Source organism: Maylandia zebra, linkage group LG3 (assembly GCF_041146795.1).
Source record: "Maylandia zebra isolate NMK-2024a linkage group LG3, Mzebra_GT3a, whole genome shotgun sequence".
In the NCBI taxonomy this organism is placed as follows: Eukaryota; Metazoa; Chordata; class Actinopteri; order Cichliformes; family Cichlidae; genus Maylandia; species Maylandia zebra.
This window is the reverse complement of record NC_135169.1, coordinates 43,375,721-43,397,045: the sequence shown is the minus strand read 5'-3', so window position 1 is coordinate 43,397,045 and position 21,325 is coordinate 43,375,721. Positions and strand designations below refer to the sequence as shown.

Here is a 21,325-nt window from a genome sequence, read left to right as displayed (position 1 = left end):
ATTGGAAAGTTTGTGGTTCAATCCCCCAAGTTGCTCTCCGATGTATCCATCAGTGTGAATGTAGGTAAGTGTTAGATAGAAAGCTTAAAGTGTTTGTGTGAATGGTTGAGAATTGGTGAATGAGGTATGCTGGGGAGAGTAGAAAAGTGAAATATAAGAACTGGTTCAAGCATTTGTAATATATTGAGATATGAATGAACTAGTTCCTAGAAGATGTGGAGGATAAAAGTATTCAACAGAGATCCAGTATATTACAGTCTGATCATCATGATCTAAGTAACTTATAAAAAGGGAAACAGAACTGAATTCAGTTCTGTGCATGACTTTGTAAAGTTTTGTTTTTTTGTTTTTTGAAATTATAATTGGAGTATTTTAGGGAATTTTTAGATGATGTGGAGGTTGAACACAGTGTTGCAGAAATATTAAGCGGAGTCAAGCAGAATCACACCTGCCACAGACAACTGCCAAATGTGGCCATAAGATGGCAGTAATTTAAAGGATGGATGCAAACAGGTGAGAAGCTTTATGACAAAATTCTTTGAGATGCAATAAGCGACAACGTTGCTGCCAGACACCATGTTGGATTGATCATAGCCAAACTTAACGGCTTTTTTTCAGGTATGACAACATTATACAGGTCAGGTTTTAAAGGAAACATAATCCACTTATCATGCTTTTAATTTGCATTTAGCTGTTTTCCTCCATGACTGTACATATATCCATCTATCCGCTTCCGCTTATCCTTCTCAGGGTCACGGGGGATGCTGGAGCCTATCCTAGCTGTCATAGGGCAAGAGGCGTACACCCTGGACAGGTCTCCAGTCTGTCGCAGGGCTAACAAGCACGTCATGGACAAAAGTAAAACAGTATGTCGGATGTGCCACGCAATGCTCAATTGATAGGAACTAGTGCGTTAGCGCAGTTAGCTTGTTAACATGTTAACGCCGTCCAGCCCCACGCGGTTGCTCTTTAACGGAGATTTGCCGCCTTATGGCATTAATGTCATTTTAACGAGATTAACGCTGACAGCACTAGTGGGAACACAACAAATATGACTGCACATTTACTCCGACATCATCCTAGTGCAAAGACAAGTGGAAGCAGACAAAAACAACAAGCAGCATGCTACAAACTTTACCAGAGTCATTTAGACAGCCGTTAGCACATGATTCTCCTTATGGGGACCTGATATGTTTAATACGCTGCTGAGAATATAGCCCAGAAGAAGCGTATAGTATAGCTTTTATTTTGGAAAGATTTCTCTGTTATAAACTCTCTTTTCCAAAGAGGAGTAATTTCTCAATCAGGTAGATGTTTTTATTTTTTTTATTATTTTGTTGTTTCAGCGACATTAAATTTAAAAACTGTACTTTTGAGTTAAAATATATATTTATAATTTTAACAAATTAAAAAGGCATGAACATTTTTGTATCGAAGAATTATCGAACCGAACCGTGAATTTTGTGTCTCGTTGCACCCCTAATATACATATATATATGTAGGAAAACACAGTTCAATTGCGTTACCCTTGTAAAAAAGGTAGGATGAGTTCAAGCTGCAAGCTCTACTTCTTGGTGCATTATGTTTTCACATTAATTTCAGTGAACTGACACAACTGCCTGACACTTAATTATCTCGTCAGGATTCAGCACAGCTTTTCAGCTGCTATCTAACCCGGCAACCCGAGAAACACCATCATATTTATAGCAAAGCTAGAGGGGATGTTTGCTGGAAGTTTCCACACTCACGCATGCAAACAGACACACACACACACACCTGAGACCTGACCAGCACAAGCGTTGTGTTGCTCCGCTAGCCAATAAACAGCTCTGCTGTGGTTCCCTGATTTGCTTTGCAGCACTTTGGGAATAGTGAGGTAAGAGAGCTTTCACTCTAGCCGCATAATAGTCCAGGTGCTAATCTCATGTGCTTTTCATTCACTCTCAAGACTGACCTAATTAAAGAGGAAAACTCTCAAACTTTGACACAGATGCTTGAAACTAGTTATGTTTTGCATGATTTTACTTTGCTGGATTCTCTCCCTTTTTCTCGTTCTTCTCTGTCAGTTTCTCAACAACGGAGTGGCAGCTGTTATTCCCACGGCAAGCTGCCGGTAACCACAACGGTGAGGCATGTCTCCATCCTCCACTGGAGGAGAACGAGACAAAGAGTAAACACAACAGTCTTGAGGGAGAGATACAGGAGGAGAGGAGGAACAAGAAAGAGGAAGATCCAGACAGATAAAAAAAGAGACTGGGAGAGGGGCGGAAGAAAGAGCGCTACAAAGTGTGAGAGGAGGAAGACAAAAAGAAAGGCCGGAAGAAGGAGAAGAAGGGTGAATGTGACCAGAATTTGAGCCAGAGTGGAAACCAGTGGACAAATCGAAGCGTGAGAAAGAAGTGATGGAGTCGGTGCTGACACAGAGTTATCCTGTGGGATGAGGAGGAAGACGGGGAGTGACATGCTGCAGCGATCGCCTCCTCTCATGGGTCCAAATGTTTGCCTCTACGCATAAACTGATTTTGACACTTCTTAGTCGTTTAATTGGCTCTGCACTTACAACAAACAACTTCCTATTAGTATTCACCAAACCAAATGTTGTTTTGCACACAGTAAAGGGAGGGACACCTCAAGATTTGTTTGAGTCATCTGCACACATGAAATAAAAATGACTAAGCAGGTTTGGAAGAGGCAAACGTGGATTTCCATTTACCTAATTTTCCAGCACATCAGTTCATGTTGTATGTTGAACTGTGGGTATTGTTGATGAGATATATACACTTTAAATTAAAAAGCATAATCACCTGCCTCTCTTTGGCTGTTGGAATGCAAAAGTACTGTTTCAAATCAAAAGCATCTATCTTAATAAAAATCTGTTTTTCAAAATAAGGTAACTGAGGGATGCCTTTCCATTATAGGCAAAGCAAGTGTAACTAATATGCACAATGCAGCTTGTTTGCTTATTTGCAGGGTGTAAATGAGGAGGAAACATGAAGGGAAAATAACAATCTGAGACCCGTGAATAGTGCTAGAGAAATGCAGGATCATGTGGGAAAATAATAGGTAGAAAAAGGAAATGAAATGAAATGAAGTGGTTAACCTAGAAAAGATAAGAGGTGCAAATGTAATAGATTTCATAGATGAACTGATTTGTTTATGAGGTTATGAGTAGTTTTGAAATGATGCAGGTGATTACCAAAACGCATTACTGTCGCTGGATAAACTGTGAGTAATCCCTCGAACCAGCCGTCTCCTCAGAGGCTCTGATTACGGAGGATTTGCAGCAGGTAATCAGTGACGGATTATATTTTCAGCTAACCTTCCTTACCATGCCCAGTAGCCACAAAGAAGGACAGTGGAAATAAGAGAAAGAAGGAAGGGGTAGAGATGGTGGTGTAAGGAGCAATGATTTCTGGTTGGATACTACACCTTCTCTGCTTATGGTTATCACAAAAAGGTTCCCTTCTCCAGTGTTTGTGTATGTGTGTCTGTACTGAACAGAGAGGAGCTGCTGGTCTTTGTTACTCTGCTTTTATATTGCAGATCGAGTTTGGGTTCAAATGTGTTTTTACAGAAAGTTACAACCAATCAAGAATATATAGTAATTTTATTTTAATGGCTTACAGTTTGCTTCCAGAAGAACAGGATGATGCGATTCTCACAAGGACTGGGTGCTGCCCCTCGGCAGGCTTCCAGTAGTCAGCCAGTAAGATAAATACACAGAGCAAATTTTTTTAGTGCCAAACAGTAGATGGACTGAGAAACTATGTCTGCTGAAAAAAAAAAAAATTAAAGGAACACTTTGAAAACACATCAGATCTCAGTGGGATAAAATAAAAATCCCACTGGATAGCTGTACTGATATGGACGGAGTCATGGGTTAGAAATAAAAGGATGCCACATTGTTTGAAAATGAAAAGTATCAACTACAGAGGGCTGAGTTCAAAGACACCCCAAAAGAATGATGCTGCAGCCTTGACCATTTTGCTGAAATTTCATTACAGCAGCTCAACATGGTACTCAGTCATTTGTATGGCCCCTGTGTGGTTGCATACATGGGTGACAATGTCCATAATGGTAAATGGCCTGTATTTGTAAAGCGCTTTACTTAGTCCCTATGGACCCCAAAGTGCTTCACACTACATCCAGTCATCCACTCTTTCACACACTGGTGATGGCAAGCTACATTGTAGCCACAGCCACCCTGGGGCGCACTGACAGAGCCGAGGCTGCCGGACACTGGCGCCACCGGGCCCTCTGACCACCACCAGTAGGCAACGGGTGAAGTGTCTTGCCCAAGGACACAACGACCGAGACTGTCGGAGCTGGGGGCTCGAACCGGCAACCTTCTGATTACAAGACGAACTGCCAACTCTTGAGCCACGATCGCCCCATAATGGTCTCTTGGGGGATCTCCTCCCACATCAATGAGCTTCTGGATAGTCTGAGGTGCAACCTGGCAGGGTGGGGGGGTGGGGGGTCAGGTTACACACACACTTACTTGATATGGATGGACTATATCAAGTAAGTGTGGGGACGAGTCAGTGGAATCCTTCATCCTCTTGCCACATAAGGTCAAGCATTGTCGTGCACCATGAGGAATGCGGGACCACGTGCACCAGCGTAGGGTCTGCAGGGTTAATGTGTTGTTGCCTAGCCCGTAGAAGTCGGTGCATCCCTCCATGGGTATACCTCCCCAGACCATCACTGACCAACAGGTCATGCTAACCAATGTTATAGGCAGCACAGCATTCTCCAGACCCTTTCGCATCTATCATGTGTGCTCAGGGTGAACCGGCTCTCATCTGTGAAATACACAGAGCACCACTGGTAGATCTGCTAATACCGGTATTTTATAACCCATGCCAATCAGGTTGCAAGCACAGGACCCACTAGAGGGCGTCGGGTTCTCAGGCCACCCTCAGTATGTCCATTTCTGATTGCTTGGTGAGAGACTTTCACACCAGTGGCCTGCTGGAGGTCATTTTGTAGCTCTGGCAGTTTAGGAGGAGCAGATACACTTCCTGATGATGGGTTAAGGACCTTCCCAAGCAGGGATGGGCAACTCCAGGCCTCGAGGGCCAGTGTCCTGCAGGTTTTAGATGTTTCCTTGATCCAACACATGATTCAAATGGTTAAATGACCTCCTCAACATGTCCTGAAGTTCTCCAGAGGCCTGGTAACGAATTAATCATGTGATTCAGGTGTGTTGACCCAGGGTAATATCTAAAACCCGCAGGACACCGGCCCACGAGGCCTGGAGTTGCCCACCCCTGTTCTACATCCATGTCCACCTGTGCAACCTCTGGAGTGACTACCAGCAACGACACTGACCCTAGCCAAATGCAAAACGAGAGAAAAACAGTCAGAAAAGATGAGGACAGAAAAATGTCAGTGGCCTCCACGTGCATCGTGCTGTTGCCCCTCTAGTGAGCCTGTCGTTGATTTCATTCACACCAAAGTAGCTGAAACTGATTAACAAATCCCTCTGCTACTTATCTGACCAGATCAATATCCAACAAGGATAACTGCTTTGGTGCTATACTCTGATTAAAAAGTGTTCCTTTCATTTTTTGACTGTGACACAGTCAAAGAGGGTTACACACACACGCACACACACAAATACAGTACAAGTCAGCAGAAAAAGTACAACAACAGAGTACAACACGTGCACAGCACCCAGTGCCTGTAACAGTCCTTTGTTGCCATGTGCTCTATCAGATATAAAACGACTACTTTTAAGAGGGGAGGCTGAAGGCTGCTCTCTCTTAATAATGCATCAGGGCAATAACATGTGTGCATTATACTGAGTGAACCAGGCAGGCTCAGAGAGAGTAATGACTGACATTTTTGTTACTTCAAGACCACAAGGTTAGTCGCATTAATCTTGAGCTATTTCTAAAGCAAGACAGGCCACCTCCCCCACATGGGATGTGTTTTTACTTTTCATTCAAGCACTCGGTGACTTTAGGATAGACTCTTGCGCCTGTCTGCTCTGATCATGTCTTTATGATGTTAATATTGTTATTGATGTCCTTGGGCAGATTGTTTCCTAAAGAGAGGTCAGAGGTGAGGCACAGCTGCGGAACGGCACCGATTATGATGAAGATTAAGGAAATGATGTTGTCCGTTTCAATCATTCTTTTCCTGTTTAGATTCACCTAATTAGATGATACCATTCTTGGGTATTTCCAATTTACAGTATCCTATACTTTGACTTTTCTACTATTCAGAGGCAAATACAGTAAATTCACCAAGTTTAGTGTTCTTTCACTTCGTGTAGTGTCTTATGGATTCACTCAAACCCAAGTACAGACTGAACAACAGCTGTTCCTCTGTTGTCTGTTCTTATCAGATCATTGCCATCGTTGCTTTGACATTTCCTACCCTAATAAACACTGCTGTAGACTAAGTACCAACTTGGGGAGGCAACAGCACTCCTCAGCAGCAGCAATCTCTCTCAGCAGGTCAATGCACCCTGCCAGAGTTCAAAACTGATCAGAAAAGACTTGAGAAAGTGGCTCGAATATCAGCGGCCCACCTTACAACCCACTGGATCCAAAAGACACCAAAGGATACCCACAGATTTACAAAGTGTACCTGCACTATAGCAGTTAGACTGGCAGAATATTTTAATCCACAATGAACAAAAACATATTAGTGTATTAGTAAAGTGAAAACTGTTGGACCCGTGATGGAGTGTCATCCTTTCCAGGTTACCTTGCCTTACCTTCTAATGTTAGCAAGGCTAAGTTCCAGCCACACTGTGATCCTGGTTGGATGGGTGGTTAAAAAGACTGTTGAATAGATGGATAGATTATATTAAAATCAAGCACAACAGTTTATTGTTTAGTACTACAGCACTTGAGGAAGTTTCTCTTGGCAATTCAGTATCTCTACTTGCTGTAAATAGTCTGAATTCAAGAGGATGTGAAGGCAATGCTCTGCCTCAGTCATATTCAATTAACTCAAAACCCATTACACAACTAAAGGTGTTAAATAATAGACACTTTTCATTACAAATGAATGGAAGGCACTGTATGTGCCTCAAAATCCTGGGGGAAAAAACTACATTAATGTCAAATTAACCAGCAGCAGAAAGGAAGATGTTGCAGACTTGTTGGTGATGGTGAACAATTACCATCCATCGCAAAAACCAACCAAATGAATCAGGAAAGGTTACAGCCCATCAATGGAGGTTAGACATTTATTATTCAATGCTCAGTCTTATATCAGTTATGAACGAACAATGTAGCATTACATCCAGATCATTGTATAGTATTCCCTTTATATCTCACAGTCATACACTACATACACAGTGTGAACAAGACTGGCTACACATCTTGTCTAATATATCACATGCTGTCTGTCACTAACTGATGTGTACAAACACAGCTACAGTTTTTGATTAAACTGGTTCAAAAGTGAAAGATGGTCTCATTACTGGGTGAAACTGGAGGCAAGGAAATGGGGCACTGAGGCAAAAGGAATTGAAGAGGGAGGGAGGACAGAACAGCCAAAAGCTGTAGGGCTGGCCTGAGGGAGCAGAGTCACACCAAATGTCTGCGAAGAACAAAGTTGAGCAGTGTTTGTGCATGATGCTAAAGTGAACAGTGTCCAGCGTTATGCTAATGTGTTTGTGTCAGAACACAGTAGTGTCCAGCTCTGTTTGAATGGGATTTTTTAAGGTAAGTGGGACAAAAACAAAAGGTTACAGCTCAAAGCTGACATGAAAAAAACAACAACCCAGGGGCTCTATGCCTTTGGGAAGGAAACTAGCTAACGGCATTAGCACACAGACTGGCCTTCTCTTCCCTGACTGTGTGCCAAAGCAGCATAATGATGCACTCGACTAAAACAGTGTCACGGTAAAGAATTAAAGATCCTGATTGAGGAAATAGTTATAATTTAAAAGACTTCTTTAGAGTTTTATCAACTGTGTAAAAAATCTGACCACCGTATTAACTCTAATAGCCCGTTGACTAGCAAAGATGGGCTTCGCCAGGGCTGCCCTTTGTCTCCGGTTCTGTTCATAATTTTTATGGACAGGATTTCTAGGCGCAGCCAAGTGGCGGAGGGCTTTCGCTTTGGTGGCCTCAGAATCTCATCTCTGATTTTTGCAGGTGATGTGGTTCTGTTGGCTTCATCGGGTGAAGGCCTCCAGCTCGCACTGGAACGGTTCGCAGCCGAGTGTGAAGCAGCGGGAATGAGGATCAGCACCTCCAAATCTGAGGCCATGGTTCTCAGCCGGAAAAGGGTGGAGTGCCCACTCCAGGTCGGGGATGAGTTCCTGCCACAAGTGGAGGAGTTCAAGTATCTCGGGGTCTTGTTCGCGAGTGATGGGAGAAGGGAGCTGGAGATCGACAGACGGATTGGGGCTGCAGCTGCAGTAATGCAGACGCTGCACCGGTCCGTCGTGGTGAAGAGGGAGCTGAGTGTAAAAGCGAAGCTCTCAATTTACCGGTCGATCTACGTCCCTACCCTCACCTATGGTCACGAGCTGTGGGTAGTGACCGAAAGAACGAGATCGCGGATACAAGCGGCAGAAATGAGCTTCCTCCGAAGGGTGGCTGGCCTCTCCCTTAGAGATAGGGTGAGAAGTTCGGCCATCCGGGATAGCTCAGAGTAGAGCAGCTGCTGCTCCACATCGAAAGGAGCCAGCTGAGGTGGTTCGGGCATCTGACAAGGATGCCCCCCGGGCGCCTCCTGGGTGAGGTGTTCCAGGCATGTCCCACCGGGAGGAGGCCCCGGGGCAGACCCAGGACACGCTGGAGAGATTATATCTCTCGGCTGGCCTGGGAACGCCTTGGTATTCCCCCGGATAAGCTGGAGGAGGTGGCTGGGGAGAGGGAGGTCTGGGCCTCTTTGCTTAGGCTGCTGCCCCCGCGACCCGGCCCCGGACAAAGCGGATGAAGATGGATGGATGGACTAGCAAAGATGCTAATTCTTTAGCATTCAAATTTAGTATTAAACCAATATAATTTAAAGTCGGATCAAAATAAAATGTCAAATCTTGACGTCAGACTAATCAGCAGAGCAATACTTTGGGCTAAATGCAAATATTAGCATGCTAACAGCGGATTTCATCATAGAAATTCTATATGATCAGCAACATTTGTGAACCTGCTATAAACACAAGGTTCAACTGGGCCATATACTGGGTCATATATTCCCATTTAGGCATCTACTCAAACTTGAAGAACTGGAAAAATGTTAGCTGTTGGACCTAGACACCGTTAAGAAAATTATAAAATTAACACAGATTTTTATAATTTCTTGATTAACTATTGTACGGATCTGATTTTTTATTTATTTTTTTAAATAGACTATGCAAATACATTTCTTTTTCACTTGCTACCCTTTACATGCCAAACTATCAAAATATAATTATTTCACTGCCTTACTGGTGGTTGTTGCCAGGCCGGTGATGTTTTTTCAAATTCTTCATTCCATATTTAGGGGTGAATCAAATAAAATTTCACGAACGATACAAATTTTTCAAAGTTACATATGGGCGACATATGTTGACACCTAAACACACATGGACAATTTAACATTGCACTTGCAGGGGATGAAAAATGTGGAAATCACAAGAATTGGGATTTATAATAAAATGTTAATAATCTCAGTGTGTGACGATGCTCGTGCAAACACTGGCCCACTCATGAAGGAGGAGATACATACATCCTATAATCGTTATATTAAGAAGACTGGACGACTCCTCTTTTCCCCCTAGCCTCAGAAGGTGATCCCACCCATATACTTAAAATAAATTAATATTAAGCTGACATCTGTAAACGGTTTTAAAATCTTTGTCTTAGCTCATCTATAAAGACACTGTACATCATCTGTAAAGCCATTGACAACATGAATTTCTACAGTAGAGTAAGAGTCCACATATCAAAAGCTTTGCACAAAAAGAAAAAACAAATTTGAAATACTGTAGCCTACTTATTCACTTGCATACACAGATACATTTCCTGCAAACAGCAGAGAAAAGAGTTGCATTATTAAATTGGAGTTCCACATGGAAATCTCAGATCTGCTTAGAAATGTCACTTCTGGCAAGCGGTGCATGACTTGTGTTTGATTTCTCACTAAAATTTTAAAATCTAAAAACTCATTTAGGATGCGATGACATTTTCCATCCAAAACCCAAAAGAACAGTACAAAATAAATCCAAGCTCAAAGTGCAAAGAGGAAAACCTTTCTTGTACACAAAATAAACAACGGCTGATACGTTACACAAAAAGTAAAATCCTTAGAAAGTAGTTGCATTGATGTCGGCGTCACAGGAACTAAAGGTTTTTATATACACGTAAAATAGAGTAAAAGTGCATTTAAACATAAAGAGATGAAAAATGGGATGTACGTTTCTCCTCAAAAACAGGAATGGAAAAACCTCGAGTACCCAATAGTCATGACTTTATGATGTTCAAGGACATTAGATAGTGTTAACTGGATATGGAATGTGTTTGACTTTTGTTTCTCAGTGCTTTTTTCCTCTCTTTGCTCCTCCCTCAGCCCCAATAAGCTGAGGCAGATGGGTAGCCTCAGTGGGCGTAGTCAAGCCAGAGGTCATTTCCTGTTAAAAAGGGGGTTTTTCCTTGCCACTGTTGCCAAGTGCTTAACTCTGTTTTTTTTTTCCCCCTTTAAAATATTATAGAGTTTCGATCTTACTATGTAAAGTGCCCTGAGATGACTTGTGCTGTGATTTGGCACTATAAAAAGTAATGAATTAAATTGCTTGGACTAAGCTGACCTTTAAAACAGACGACCTGCGAGGAGTATGTTGATATTTTTGGCAAGTAAAATTATTTGAGACTGGTGAGTTTCACCTCTGAGACCAACGTTGGAAATAAAGGCTCAAATCTATAACACACTACACAAATAAGCATGCACATGTAGGTCTACTCTGTGGAGCATGGCACAGAAAATCATCAGAGCCTGTCACGGCTATCCTACTGTTGACCTATATGAAAAACCAACCAAAGCAAAACTGTTATTAGTTTCAGAGATTCCCTTTTTGAGAACAAAGAACAGCGCCATTAAATCGTCAGATATATTAAAATGCCAAAAAAATAACACACATACTGAGTCTGTGATGGGGGACTTGATATGAAGGGTTTCATTTTTCAGCAGCCTGAATAGACACAGTCTTTCATCAATAAAGACTTGAATCACAATAAAAGACAAAAGGTTGTATAAAATTCAGTTTCAAAAGATGACAGTTTACATGATGTGTGTGAAGGGGGCAATCAGACAGACAATACAGGCAGCCAGTGCTCATCGAAGGATGGACGCAGGAGAGGACAAGACAGGACTCCCAAAACGTCATCCAATAGTTATTTTCTTTGAGAAAACATTTAAATGAAACCCACGTTTCTCTTCTCAGCCGTTTTTGACCTCTCTCACCTCCATCTTTCACCAGCACTTGTGGTCAGTAGTAAAATTCACATACAGCTAAATACCTACACGGTACCCAAAGAAAGTACCATCGTTTCCCCCTTCGATGAGGACGAGAAAAGAAAACAAAGACCGCTGCTGTTAAACTGACAAAAAAGTAAAGAGGAAAAAATCAAAAGCAAAAATCAAAATATATACAGCCAAACAGGGAGCTCTGCTAGAGACAGAAACTGATATTTAACTTAAATGTACCATTCAGTTTGTACATCACAATGCCACACACCATTTTTGGCTATCCAGTACAGTGAAGGAACCGTGTGGGAAGGGCATATTTAAGCTAACATAAAATGTACATGTACCTTATGTCCATTTAAAAAAAAAAAAATGGAAACATGCAAGTGGTATTTTTGAGGCTTTAGTGAAGTTCAAGCAGCATTAAATAATTAATACCACGCTAATAGAAAGCCTTAATTTAAAAAAAAGAAGAAAAATGAGTGCATTTTTACATTAAGATGTCATAGTGCCGCTCTGTGTCATCATCAGACTGTCGTCTACAGTAATGACACTACTTTAGCTTTTGATGTCTTTCTCCAGTCAAACTAACTGCACCAACAGAAGTGCATACACACCAACTCTCCCCATTTAGTAGGAAGTATTACTGTCCCCACAAGCAGATGCCTCATCAACAGATTAAGTTCTGGCCACACACACATACACACTTGAATTCCCTTGAGTGTCGTAATCTCTGATATTTGGAAAAAATTATTTTGATTTGTCCCTATTGTGCGTTAAATACGCATCTATGTGGAGCAGATTGGATGGGATGAGGATTTTAGAGACTTTGGGTTTCTGAACTAATAAACTGTGTATGTGTGTCGAGAGAGATGCCCACATGTTTTAGAAAGCGAGTGTTGCGTCACCAAAACCCCTCATAATTTGTAGCCAGATGGATGTGCGCTCATGCCCCCTCCCTCCTCTGCTCCTTCCTCATTGGCTGCAATTTCATGGAGGGTTAAAGGGCAGAGGCTTCATCCCCACCGATGACGCGGCAAATCCAGGTGTGCATGTGCAGGCGTGTGTGTTGGGGTACAGTCTAATAGGATTATCAGGCTGCATGCACAGACAGCTCAAATCACCAATTTAAAAAAAATAAAATGGATAAGGCTGTAGCACCACCTGCTGGTCAGCCACTGTCATTACAGCTAAAAGTTCAGCTGTAATGGAATTTTAAAATCACCCTTTTCCCGTTTTATCCGTCCTGATACTCACATGCTCACATCTGGGATGCATTTTTCTAACCTCATAACAACTGGGAAAAATAAAAATCTCCTTTGGTTGTTTCCTTTTCCCCGTCTTTCTCAAGGAGATAAAGCTGTGAAGAAATAAAGCTGATCAAATTTGTAATGAGAAGTACCCCTTTACCATTACTCTCAGCAGCTGGGAGCTACTTATGTGGTTTATAATTATGTTCCCCCCTCTGCACAGGTTAAAGCTTTCCAGAAACGTCCACAAAAGAGGTTAAAGCCATTATAAGCCTGGGAAAAAGATGACTGACCACACAAAACAATAGGAATGACGGGGGGGCGACATTAAAAGCAAGACAAGAAAAGAACAATGAAACAAAACAGCTCTGGTTACGATTCTTATGAATTATTCCAACATAATCCACAATGAGTTTTCTGACAAAAACGGCCAAAATAAAAAATAATATAGCTCTGTAGACAAGACCAAAAAAGGTCAGGATTAAAAAGAAAGAATAAAATTAGTAAATATTCTACATCATTACTATCCCACATTACAATCACTATAGACCCCTGTTGTATATTCCTTTGAACGAGTAAAAGTTTTAATTGAACGACATTTCTGCGTCTGACAAGACGGGCGTGGTGGACGACGAAGTGGAATCGGCCAGAGAGACGGTGCTATTGTCCCGGCTCCTGTGCAAAGTGCTCCGACTGGGCGTTGACGAGTTAGAGGGCGTGGAGCAGTTGGAGGGCGGGCCTGAGCCTGTACTGGGACTGCTATGATTGGACAAGGCGGAGAACAGCGCGTTCTTTTGGAGATTTTTGTTTTGCAGCTCGAGCTGTAGGTGCTGGCAGATCTCCTCGGGAAGGCGGTGATACTCCTCTTCCAGTTTCCGATCCAACTGAGACTTAAGCTGCAGACGACACGGAGGCAAAATGTTAACACATTTTCATTTCAGCTACAACAGGAAATGACTGGAATAAAGAAACTGACTGTATATAAAAGATAGCTGTAACCATCAGTAAACAGCCGATCTCCTATTTGCAACCAGTGGTGCCGCCCCCTACTGGTCACTAGAAACAATGCAGGTTTAAAGAACTTCCGCACTGGTTTCATTTTTGTGATCCTAAAGTGAGAGTTTAAAAATAAACCCCTGGGCTTATCTTTGTCATTTTTTTATTTCTATTTATAGAGATGCCAGCATTGTTGCTACATGTATTTCTAACTTTGGACAAGTTGGAGATGTTTTGCAGATCCAACTTTTTTAGTCTCGCTTCTTTTGCTCACCTGTGGAAGCTCCTCGTCTATGCGTTGTAGGACGTCCCGATGCCTCTGCAGCAGCTTGTCGTCTCTCCTGGTCTGCGCTTCCTCCAGCTGGGATACAGAAAGGAATAAAAAAAAAAAAAAAAAACAAAGACAGAGGAAGTGCTTTGAAGTTGATATCAATAATAGAAATATGAGCTATAAACAAGAAAAATGGACTGCTGGTGATAAAAGATGAAGTGTGTGTGCGCTAGGGCGAGTACTTACCCCACGGATTAGAGAGACAGAATCTTGAATGTGTTTCCTGTTGATCTCATTCAGTTCCCTAAAGAGAAAAATATAAGGATGAAAAGAAGAGTGAGGAATTCAATTCTTTAAGATAAGGCTGACTTTTTCTTTACTAATGCTTAAAAAAAATTATTACGATTCAGCTTTGTCTTTTTCACGGTTCTTGGCTTCACTGATGCTGTTTAGTCGTTTCCTGTCCAGGATCTTCTGGAGTTCTTTCTTCTCCCTGCAGACACAGTGACACACAGATAGTAGGTCCAAACAAGGACTATCAAATCAACCTTGCAGATAAAGCAAAAATGAAATATACCATAGTAGCTAAAAGGAGATTGTCATCCCCCAAACATCTGATACGAATTCCTTCTGACTCAGCTTTTTCCATTTGATCATTCATGTTAAATTATAATAACATAATAAAAACAAAACAAAAACTAGAAATAAATCTAAAAAAGGAGTGTTCTCTTTTTTTGGTTTCAGTAAGACGTCTGGCTGCTGCATTTTACACTTTGTTGACTCAAACAAGTGTATTATAAAAAATTGGTGCAGAGGTTTTTACAATATTGGTGCTCAGATGTGGTGTTTTCAGTTCGGTAGACACATATGACCCATAAGTCACATTTAGCTGCTGTGGCATCCAGCATTTAATATCCATTTAATAGTCCTTTAATGTACTGATTTCAGGAACGTTGGTGGGATTTTAAAACATTTAAAAAGACATACATCTTCGTCCGTCTAGCAGTGAACATTCACACTATGCCTGCATGATTGACACACGCAACATCCCCCCCAGTGGTAGAAATGGACTGACTTACTTCTCGCATAGTTCCTTGACCTTTTTCACCTGAGCTGCTTGGCATTCACTGGCAATCTCCTTCAACTTCTGGTGGGCCTAGAAACACAGCCCAGAAAAGACGACCTGTTAGCAAATCACTGCACTTTTTACAACATTGCTTCAAATCACTGACATTTGTTTATGCACAGCTCTATTAAGGTAACACCACAGCATTTCAACCAGGTTGAGGTCTGGACTTTGATTGGAGCATTGTGACACAACTACTCAGGCACTCTGTTGTAGGTTGTCTGCTGTGCTTGAGCTCAATGACCTGTTTCGTGACCCAGTTTCAGCCAAGCTTTAGCTTTTGGACAGATGTCCTCACTTTTGTCTCTAGAATACTTTGGTGTACAAAGGAGTTCATGGTTAGCTCAGTGACTGCAAGGTACCCAGGTCCTATTGCTGCAAAGCAAACCCAAATCATCCCACCTCCACCACCATGCTGGGTGTGAGTCATAAACTTTAACATTTAACACGCTAACTGAGGTCTGCAGAGCCTGAGATGAAGTTTTGGCAGTTTCTCTGAGCATTCCACGGTTTGAAGATCGTGGCATTGTGTTAACACACACGAGAATGCTCCAGCACAGAAAACTGACAAAACATTCGCTTTTCTGGAGGTTTTCACAGTACCTGATGATAAATAATCAAGTGCGCTTGATTAGCAGCCTGGCATGTGCTTACCAATTACAATTACCCTTTTAAATCTTATGGAAGTACTAGTAGTTCACAGCACTGTAAATGCAAGAGCTGTGTGTGTGCGTTTATGAGAGAGAGATTACCTCTTGCAGGTGTGTTTTTTGCTTCTCTCTTTCGATTGCAAAAAGCTCTTCACGTAGTTTTAGGAGTTGCTGCATGTGAATCTCTTTCAGCTGATTCTTCTGCTTCTCCAGATCATCCAAGGCAGCCAACTCGCTCTGCACCAGTTCCTGGGACTCACTGAGGTACAATTTCAGGTAAGCAATTTCAGTATCTCCTTAACACATTTCATTAGCATTCTTTTGAAAAACTATTTTCCATCACTGGTTCCTTTTTTCATATTTTAGGATTTTTCCCCCCAACATCAGGGGAAAAATTGCCCAGTTACCCCCCATGTCCATCCTTACCTTTTCTTGAAACTGCGTTTAAGTTGTTTCTCAATCTGGCTGCGTTTCCTTTGGGTGTCAGACTGAAGCTGGGTTTTCTGGTCCTTACTTAGATTAGACACCTACACAAACCACAAAAACCAATTTATTTTTGCAGCACAAAGGCAACAAGCAACAAACTGATACTTCAATTACTAGTTTCGATAATTAAATCCGTCTGTGCGTACCTTCTTCAGATGTTTCTTGCGCAGCTCTTTGAGTTCTTTTCTTTGTTTTTTAAGGAGCTTTTCATAATGTTTATTCTGCTGCAGCTCCTCTACAGACTGAACCTTGACATCTGACAAACACACAAACCAGCGTAAATATTGCTGTAAACTTGTCATTTCCATCTTGGCCAGCCTGACCACAAAATAATTTTTGCACACTTAGCTGTGTGTGAGATTTCTGTGAAACGAGTGAAATGAATAAGCTGGGATGACCTTACCTGTTAGGACAGTACCTATGAGGTCCTCCTTCTGAGATTGTACTACGCACAAAGAGAAATAAACACAAGAGGAGACACACACACAGGGCGCATGAAATGGATGATGGACAAATGACTCAGATGCAAATAAACAGAACTTGATGCCCCTGCTAGAAAAAAAAAAGGACTGTAAAAGTCTTATTTTGAAAAGCCTGACGCTGTAACTTGTGAAAAACTGACATAGCGGACGTGGATGAATTACACACACAGTGAAAGTAGGTCATTTCACAGCTTTATCAAAGACACATATGTGAACATATTTCGTTAGGTAATTTCAACATATAATAGAGTCTTGGACCAAGACTGCACAGTGCTAATACACAGCAATACAGTTTCAAGATATCACAATTTCTATTACGCTATAGATGCAACTATAACAAGCAAACACATGTGCAGGTCTGTAGAATCTATACACTTAATCATTTAGACAAGGTTTGTGGCTACCTGGTGCAGGTAACTTGATGACATCAGGAGGATCTTCCTTTGGGGGGGGATGGGGTGTTGGGGAAGGGGAGGGGATTCCAAATCCTGGACTGAGTTCTCTCTTGTTCTCTCCTTCTTTGGGCTGGTTGGTGAGAGGCTGGGTGAAAATGGCATGTAATGAATTAAAACCTACAATAAAAGTGTACAGGCGAAAGCAAAAGTAGAGTGTGGGGGAACTAATGTGATCAACATACCTGTCTCACCTCACTGTTGTCTTCTAAGAGACTAGCTAGCTGTGTCTCTCTCTTGTGCTTCTCACTGATATGCTTAATAGGGTTGGTGAGAGCTTCTGCATACTCTGAAGACACACACAGATATCCATGAAACAATATACAGGTTAGTGTAACTTATTGTGCTGTAAACATGGCTGACAAAATAATAATATGAGAATAGTTTTCATTTTTAGGGTAGATTCATTTTTTAAATCTGTTTGTGGGAGTCATGCTACCCTTTGCCCTCCATTTTGCCATGCTAAGCTAGGCTAGCTGGTTGCTAACTTTGATACCGCTCATGTCTGTAGAGTAAACAGTTTAATTTCAGGAAAACAGTAAATAAGTGAATTTCAAAACTAACCTTAAACTATTAAAATTGTTCCTTTAAAGCCACATGTTGCCATGTATATCATATCATAACAACTACCCAACAAACAGAGAAGACAAACATGTTAGCTAAAAGTTAGCTAAAGGTAACAATTTCAATTTCTACTTCTGTTTTTTTAGCTAAAAAGGTATGAGACTTAGATAAGTAAGTATTTCCACAAAAAGTTATTGCTCAACAGATACAATACATATAAAGAAAATGAAAGTAATTAAAAAATAATAATTAAAAAATCCAGATCCAAACACTGAAGCATGGCTTGACCAAATAATAAAACACCTTCATATGCAAGTGGGCTAGAGACAAAACTATACACAAACATGTGCTGGCTAGTGTCATCTTCAGGGTGGTCAGGTGACCACACAGCTAAATCTGCTACTAATTATTTTTTAAAAGTTGCTTCTTTAAAAGTGTTATCTATAAGCTAGGTCGAGGATATATTTGGCAAACGTTGCTGAATGCAAGAAGAAAAGAGAAATGCCTCAAAGGTTTGTGGATGTAGTTTATTTTTAGCCTGTTTGTGTGACATATTAATGCAGAGTGATGCTTGCATGGTGTCATTACCCTGGTGTTCATTAGGGATGTAGTCCTGAGCTTCAGTATAAACCAGAAGTGACGGCAGCATAAGCGGCTGGTTTAGCTCATTCTTCAGGTTGATGTAATGGTAGCCTAGAAGGAGGAAGAAATAAATAACTGACGTTAGTACAGATGGTAAAAGACCATGTACGATGTTCCCACTGAGTGCAAATAAAGTATCAGTGATGGCCTCTGATAGTGACTGTTTGATGCCAAGAGTGTTTATTTCCTTACCCGGCCTAATAGCCGAAACAGGGAGAATCCGGTGTCCAATGAACTTGCCGTTTTCCTCAAACACAGCTATTCTCAGAGAGGCCAGTGTAGGGAGGACCACCTGGAGAGTGTTGACACCACGAGAGAAGTTTAGTGAGCAAGAGATAAAGGTTTAAAAGATATGCGAACCCTGCTCTGTTCGTCTGTTACCTTGTTAAAGACAAACATTTCATCATCCCACACAGGGTCCAGCGAGTTCCCATTAGATGTTTTGGTTCTGTACTTCCTTTTTGTGTCAGCTGGAAGTCCAAAAATGTCCACTTCCACATACACACCAACCTTCTTATCTGTCAGGAACTGGCCTGAGATCACCTGGTAGATGTTGGGTTACAAATTTGTCATTTTTTCACTCACGGGAGCAACGAAATTGCAAATACTGAACTCAGATATGTCTTACTTTAATTTTGACCGTGTTAGCGACTATGCCGTCTACTATGTTTTCTGTGAAAGGGTCAAAGTGTTTGTCTGTCCTTCTCATGAACTCTGGCTTCAACAGGTAACCGCTCAGGCCATTATACTCAAACACACCCATGTTCAGCTGCATAGGAAGGTCTAAGAGTAAGGAAGAACAAAACAGAGCAGATATTGGTATCAACCAGCATCAGAATTCCAACCTTTAATTGACTAAAGACTTTGAAAGACAACCAAATTAAAACAACTTTACAAATACATAAACCACAGTAATGATAAATGCATATTATTCATAGCTATTAATAATTGTTAGAGCGTTTAGATGGTGCCACCAGGTGTTTGCAGGGTTTATTTAGCATCTTTTCACTCAAAGCTTAATTTTAGGCCGGTTGAATTTGTCACCATTAAGGCCAGTAAAAAATGGGTTGCCCATACTCAGGTGCCAGTTCAATCCAAGCAAACACTACGATGGAGTGGCTTCAGCCTGTGCTGGGGGACAATGTTTGTGTGGCATGAAGATTTGTTGTCCACTCTGAGTCCCATTGCATGTAAAGCATGTAAAAGGGTGGACCATTTACATGGATACACCGTAATAAAATGGGAATGGTTGGTGATATTAAAGTCCTGTTTGTGGCACATTAGTATATGTGAGGGGGCAAACTCCTCAAGATGGGTGGTGACCATGGTGGCCATTTAGAAGTCGGCCATCTTGGATAGAACTTTTGTTTTTTCAATAGGAAGAGGACCATGTGACACATCAAACTTATTGGTAATGTCACAAGAAAAACAATGGTGTGCTTGGTTTCAATGTAACTTTATTCTTTCATGAGTTATTTACAAGTTTCTCTTTGTTCACAGCCATTGACATGTCGAAGAGGTTAACACGTGAGGAGCGGATCGAAATTGTGTCGATATCTGGTGAACGCAGTAACCGGGTCATTGCAGCAGATTTCAATGCAAGACACCCTACGAGACCTCCCATGCTACAGTCAGCAAACTGCTTGCCAAGTTTCGTGAAACTGGTTCAGTGTTGGATTTGCCAAAATGTGGACGCAAGAAAACTGTCACTAATGAAGAAACATCAGTGGCTGTCCTAGCTTCATTCAGCAAGAGCCCACAGCGTAGCACTCGCCGCATCTCACTGGAGAGTGGCATTAGTCGAACATCCCTTCGGCAGATATTAGCTACTCACAAAGGGCACCCTTACAAACTCCAGCTACTGCAGCATCTCAACGAGGATGACCCAGATCGGTGCACAGAATTTGCAGAATGGGCAAAACAAAAATTGAAACAGGACCCTCAGTTCACGCAGAAGATTTTTTTCAGTGATGAGGCAAACTTTTATGTGAATGGTGAAGTTAACAAACAAAATCACCGCTATTGGTCTGACACTAACCCACATTGGATGGATCCCTCCAAGACTGTTGGACCAACAAAAGTGATGGTTTGGTGTGGTATATTGGGTACAACGATAGTGGGTCCATTCTTCATCAATGGGAACCTCAAGGCCACTGGATATTTGAAATTGCTACATGATGATGCGTTTCCCTCTTCATGCACTGAAGCTGGCACGTTCCCCGAGTTTTCCACAATGATGGTGCTCCACCACATTATGGCTGCCAGGTCCGAGCATTCCTAGATGAACAGTTTCCTGGAAAGTGGATTGATCATTGTGGGCCAGTTGAATGGCCCCCAAGGTCTCCCGATCTGACCCCCTTAGACTTTTATCTTTGGGGTCATCTGAAGGCAATTGTCTATGGTGTGAAGATACGAGATGTGCAGCACCTGAAACTACGGATACTGGATGCCTGTGCTGGCATTTCTCCTGCAGTGTTGCTATCAGTGTGTGAAGAGTGGGAGAAGAGGGTTGCATTGACAATCCAACACAATGGGCAGCACATTGAACACATTTTATAAGTGGTCAGAAACTTGTAAATAACTCATGAAAGAATAAAGTTACGTTGAAACCAAGCACACCATTGTTTTTCTTGTGACATTACCAATAAGTTTGATGTGTCACATGGCCCTCTTCCTATTGAAAAAAAAACAAAAGTTGTATCCAAGATGGCCGACTTCTAAATGGCCACCATGGTCATCAACCATCTTGAGGAGTTTGCCCCCTCACATATACTAATGCGCCACAAACAGGACTTTAATATCACCAACCATTCCCATTTTATTACGGTGTATCCATATAAATGGCCCACCCTGTATAAAAGTAGCTCCATGTAGAATGAGGGTAGTTTGAAGTTATAGGACATCATCACTATTTTTTGGGTTAGGGTTTGAATACTTGAGTCTTTTTGGTGTTCCAAGTTAGTCCCAATTTGTTCCATGATGTGAATG

General features: G+C 41.6%; 1 protein-coding gene across 3 annotated transcripts in view; it reads right to left on the bottom strand.

Annotated features, from left to right (window-relative positions):
• Positions 1-7,193: 7,193 nt before the first annotated feature.
• The window catches only part of plcb3 (phospholipase C, beta 3 (phosphatidylinositol-specific)), a 60,588-nt gene continuing 46,456 nt past the window's right edge, over positions 7,194-21,325 (bottom strand). For 2 of the 3 annotated variants that reach the window (XM_014411103.3, XM_014411104.4), the window contains exons 20-34: positions 18,966-19,120; positions 18,719-18,880; positions 18,530-18,629; positions 18,284-18,388; positions 17,317-17,420; positions 17,084-17,219; positions 16,601-16,642; positions 16,344-16,453; positions 16,138-16,238; positions 15,814-15,970; positions 15,015-15,091; positions 14,339-14,428; positions 14,182-14,239; positions 13,939-14,025; positions 7,194-13,564 (exon numbers count right to left, since the gene is read on the bottom strand). In XM_014411103.3, the coding sequence (XP_014266589.1) occupies positions 13,253-13,564; positions 13,939-14,025; positions 14,182-14,239; positions 14,339-14,428; positions 15,015-15,091; positions 15,814-15,970; positions 16,138-16,238; positions 16,344-16,453; positions 16,601-16,642; positions 17,084-17,219; positions 17,317-17,420; positions 18,284-18,388; positions 18,530-18,629; positions 18,719-18,880; positions 18,966-19,120 (1,796 nt within the window). In that variant the 3' untranslated portion in view covers positions 7,194-13,252. The remainder of the gene's footprint in view (positions 13,565-13,938; positions 14,026-14,181; positions 14,240-14,338; positions 14,429-15,014; positions 15,092-15,813; positions 15,971-16,137; positions 16,239-16,343; positions 16,454-16,600; positions 16,643-17,083; positions 17,220-17,316; positions 17,421-18,283; positions 18,389-18,529; positions 18,630-18,718; positions 18,881-18,965; positions 19,121-21,325) is intronic. The other variant, XM_076881893.1, reaches the window with a different exon arrangement.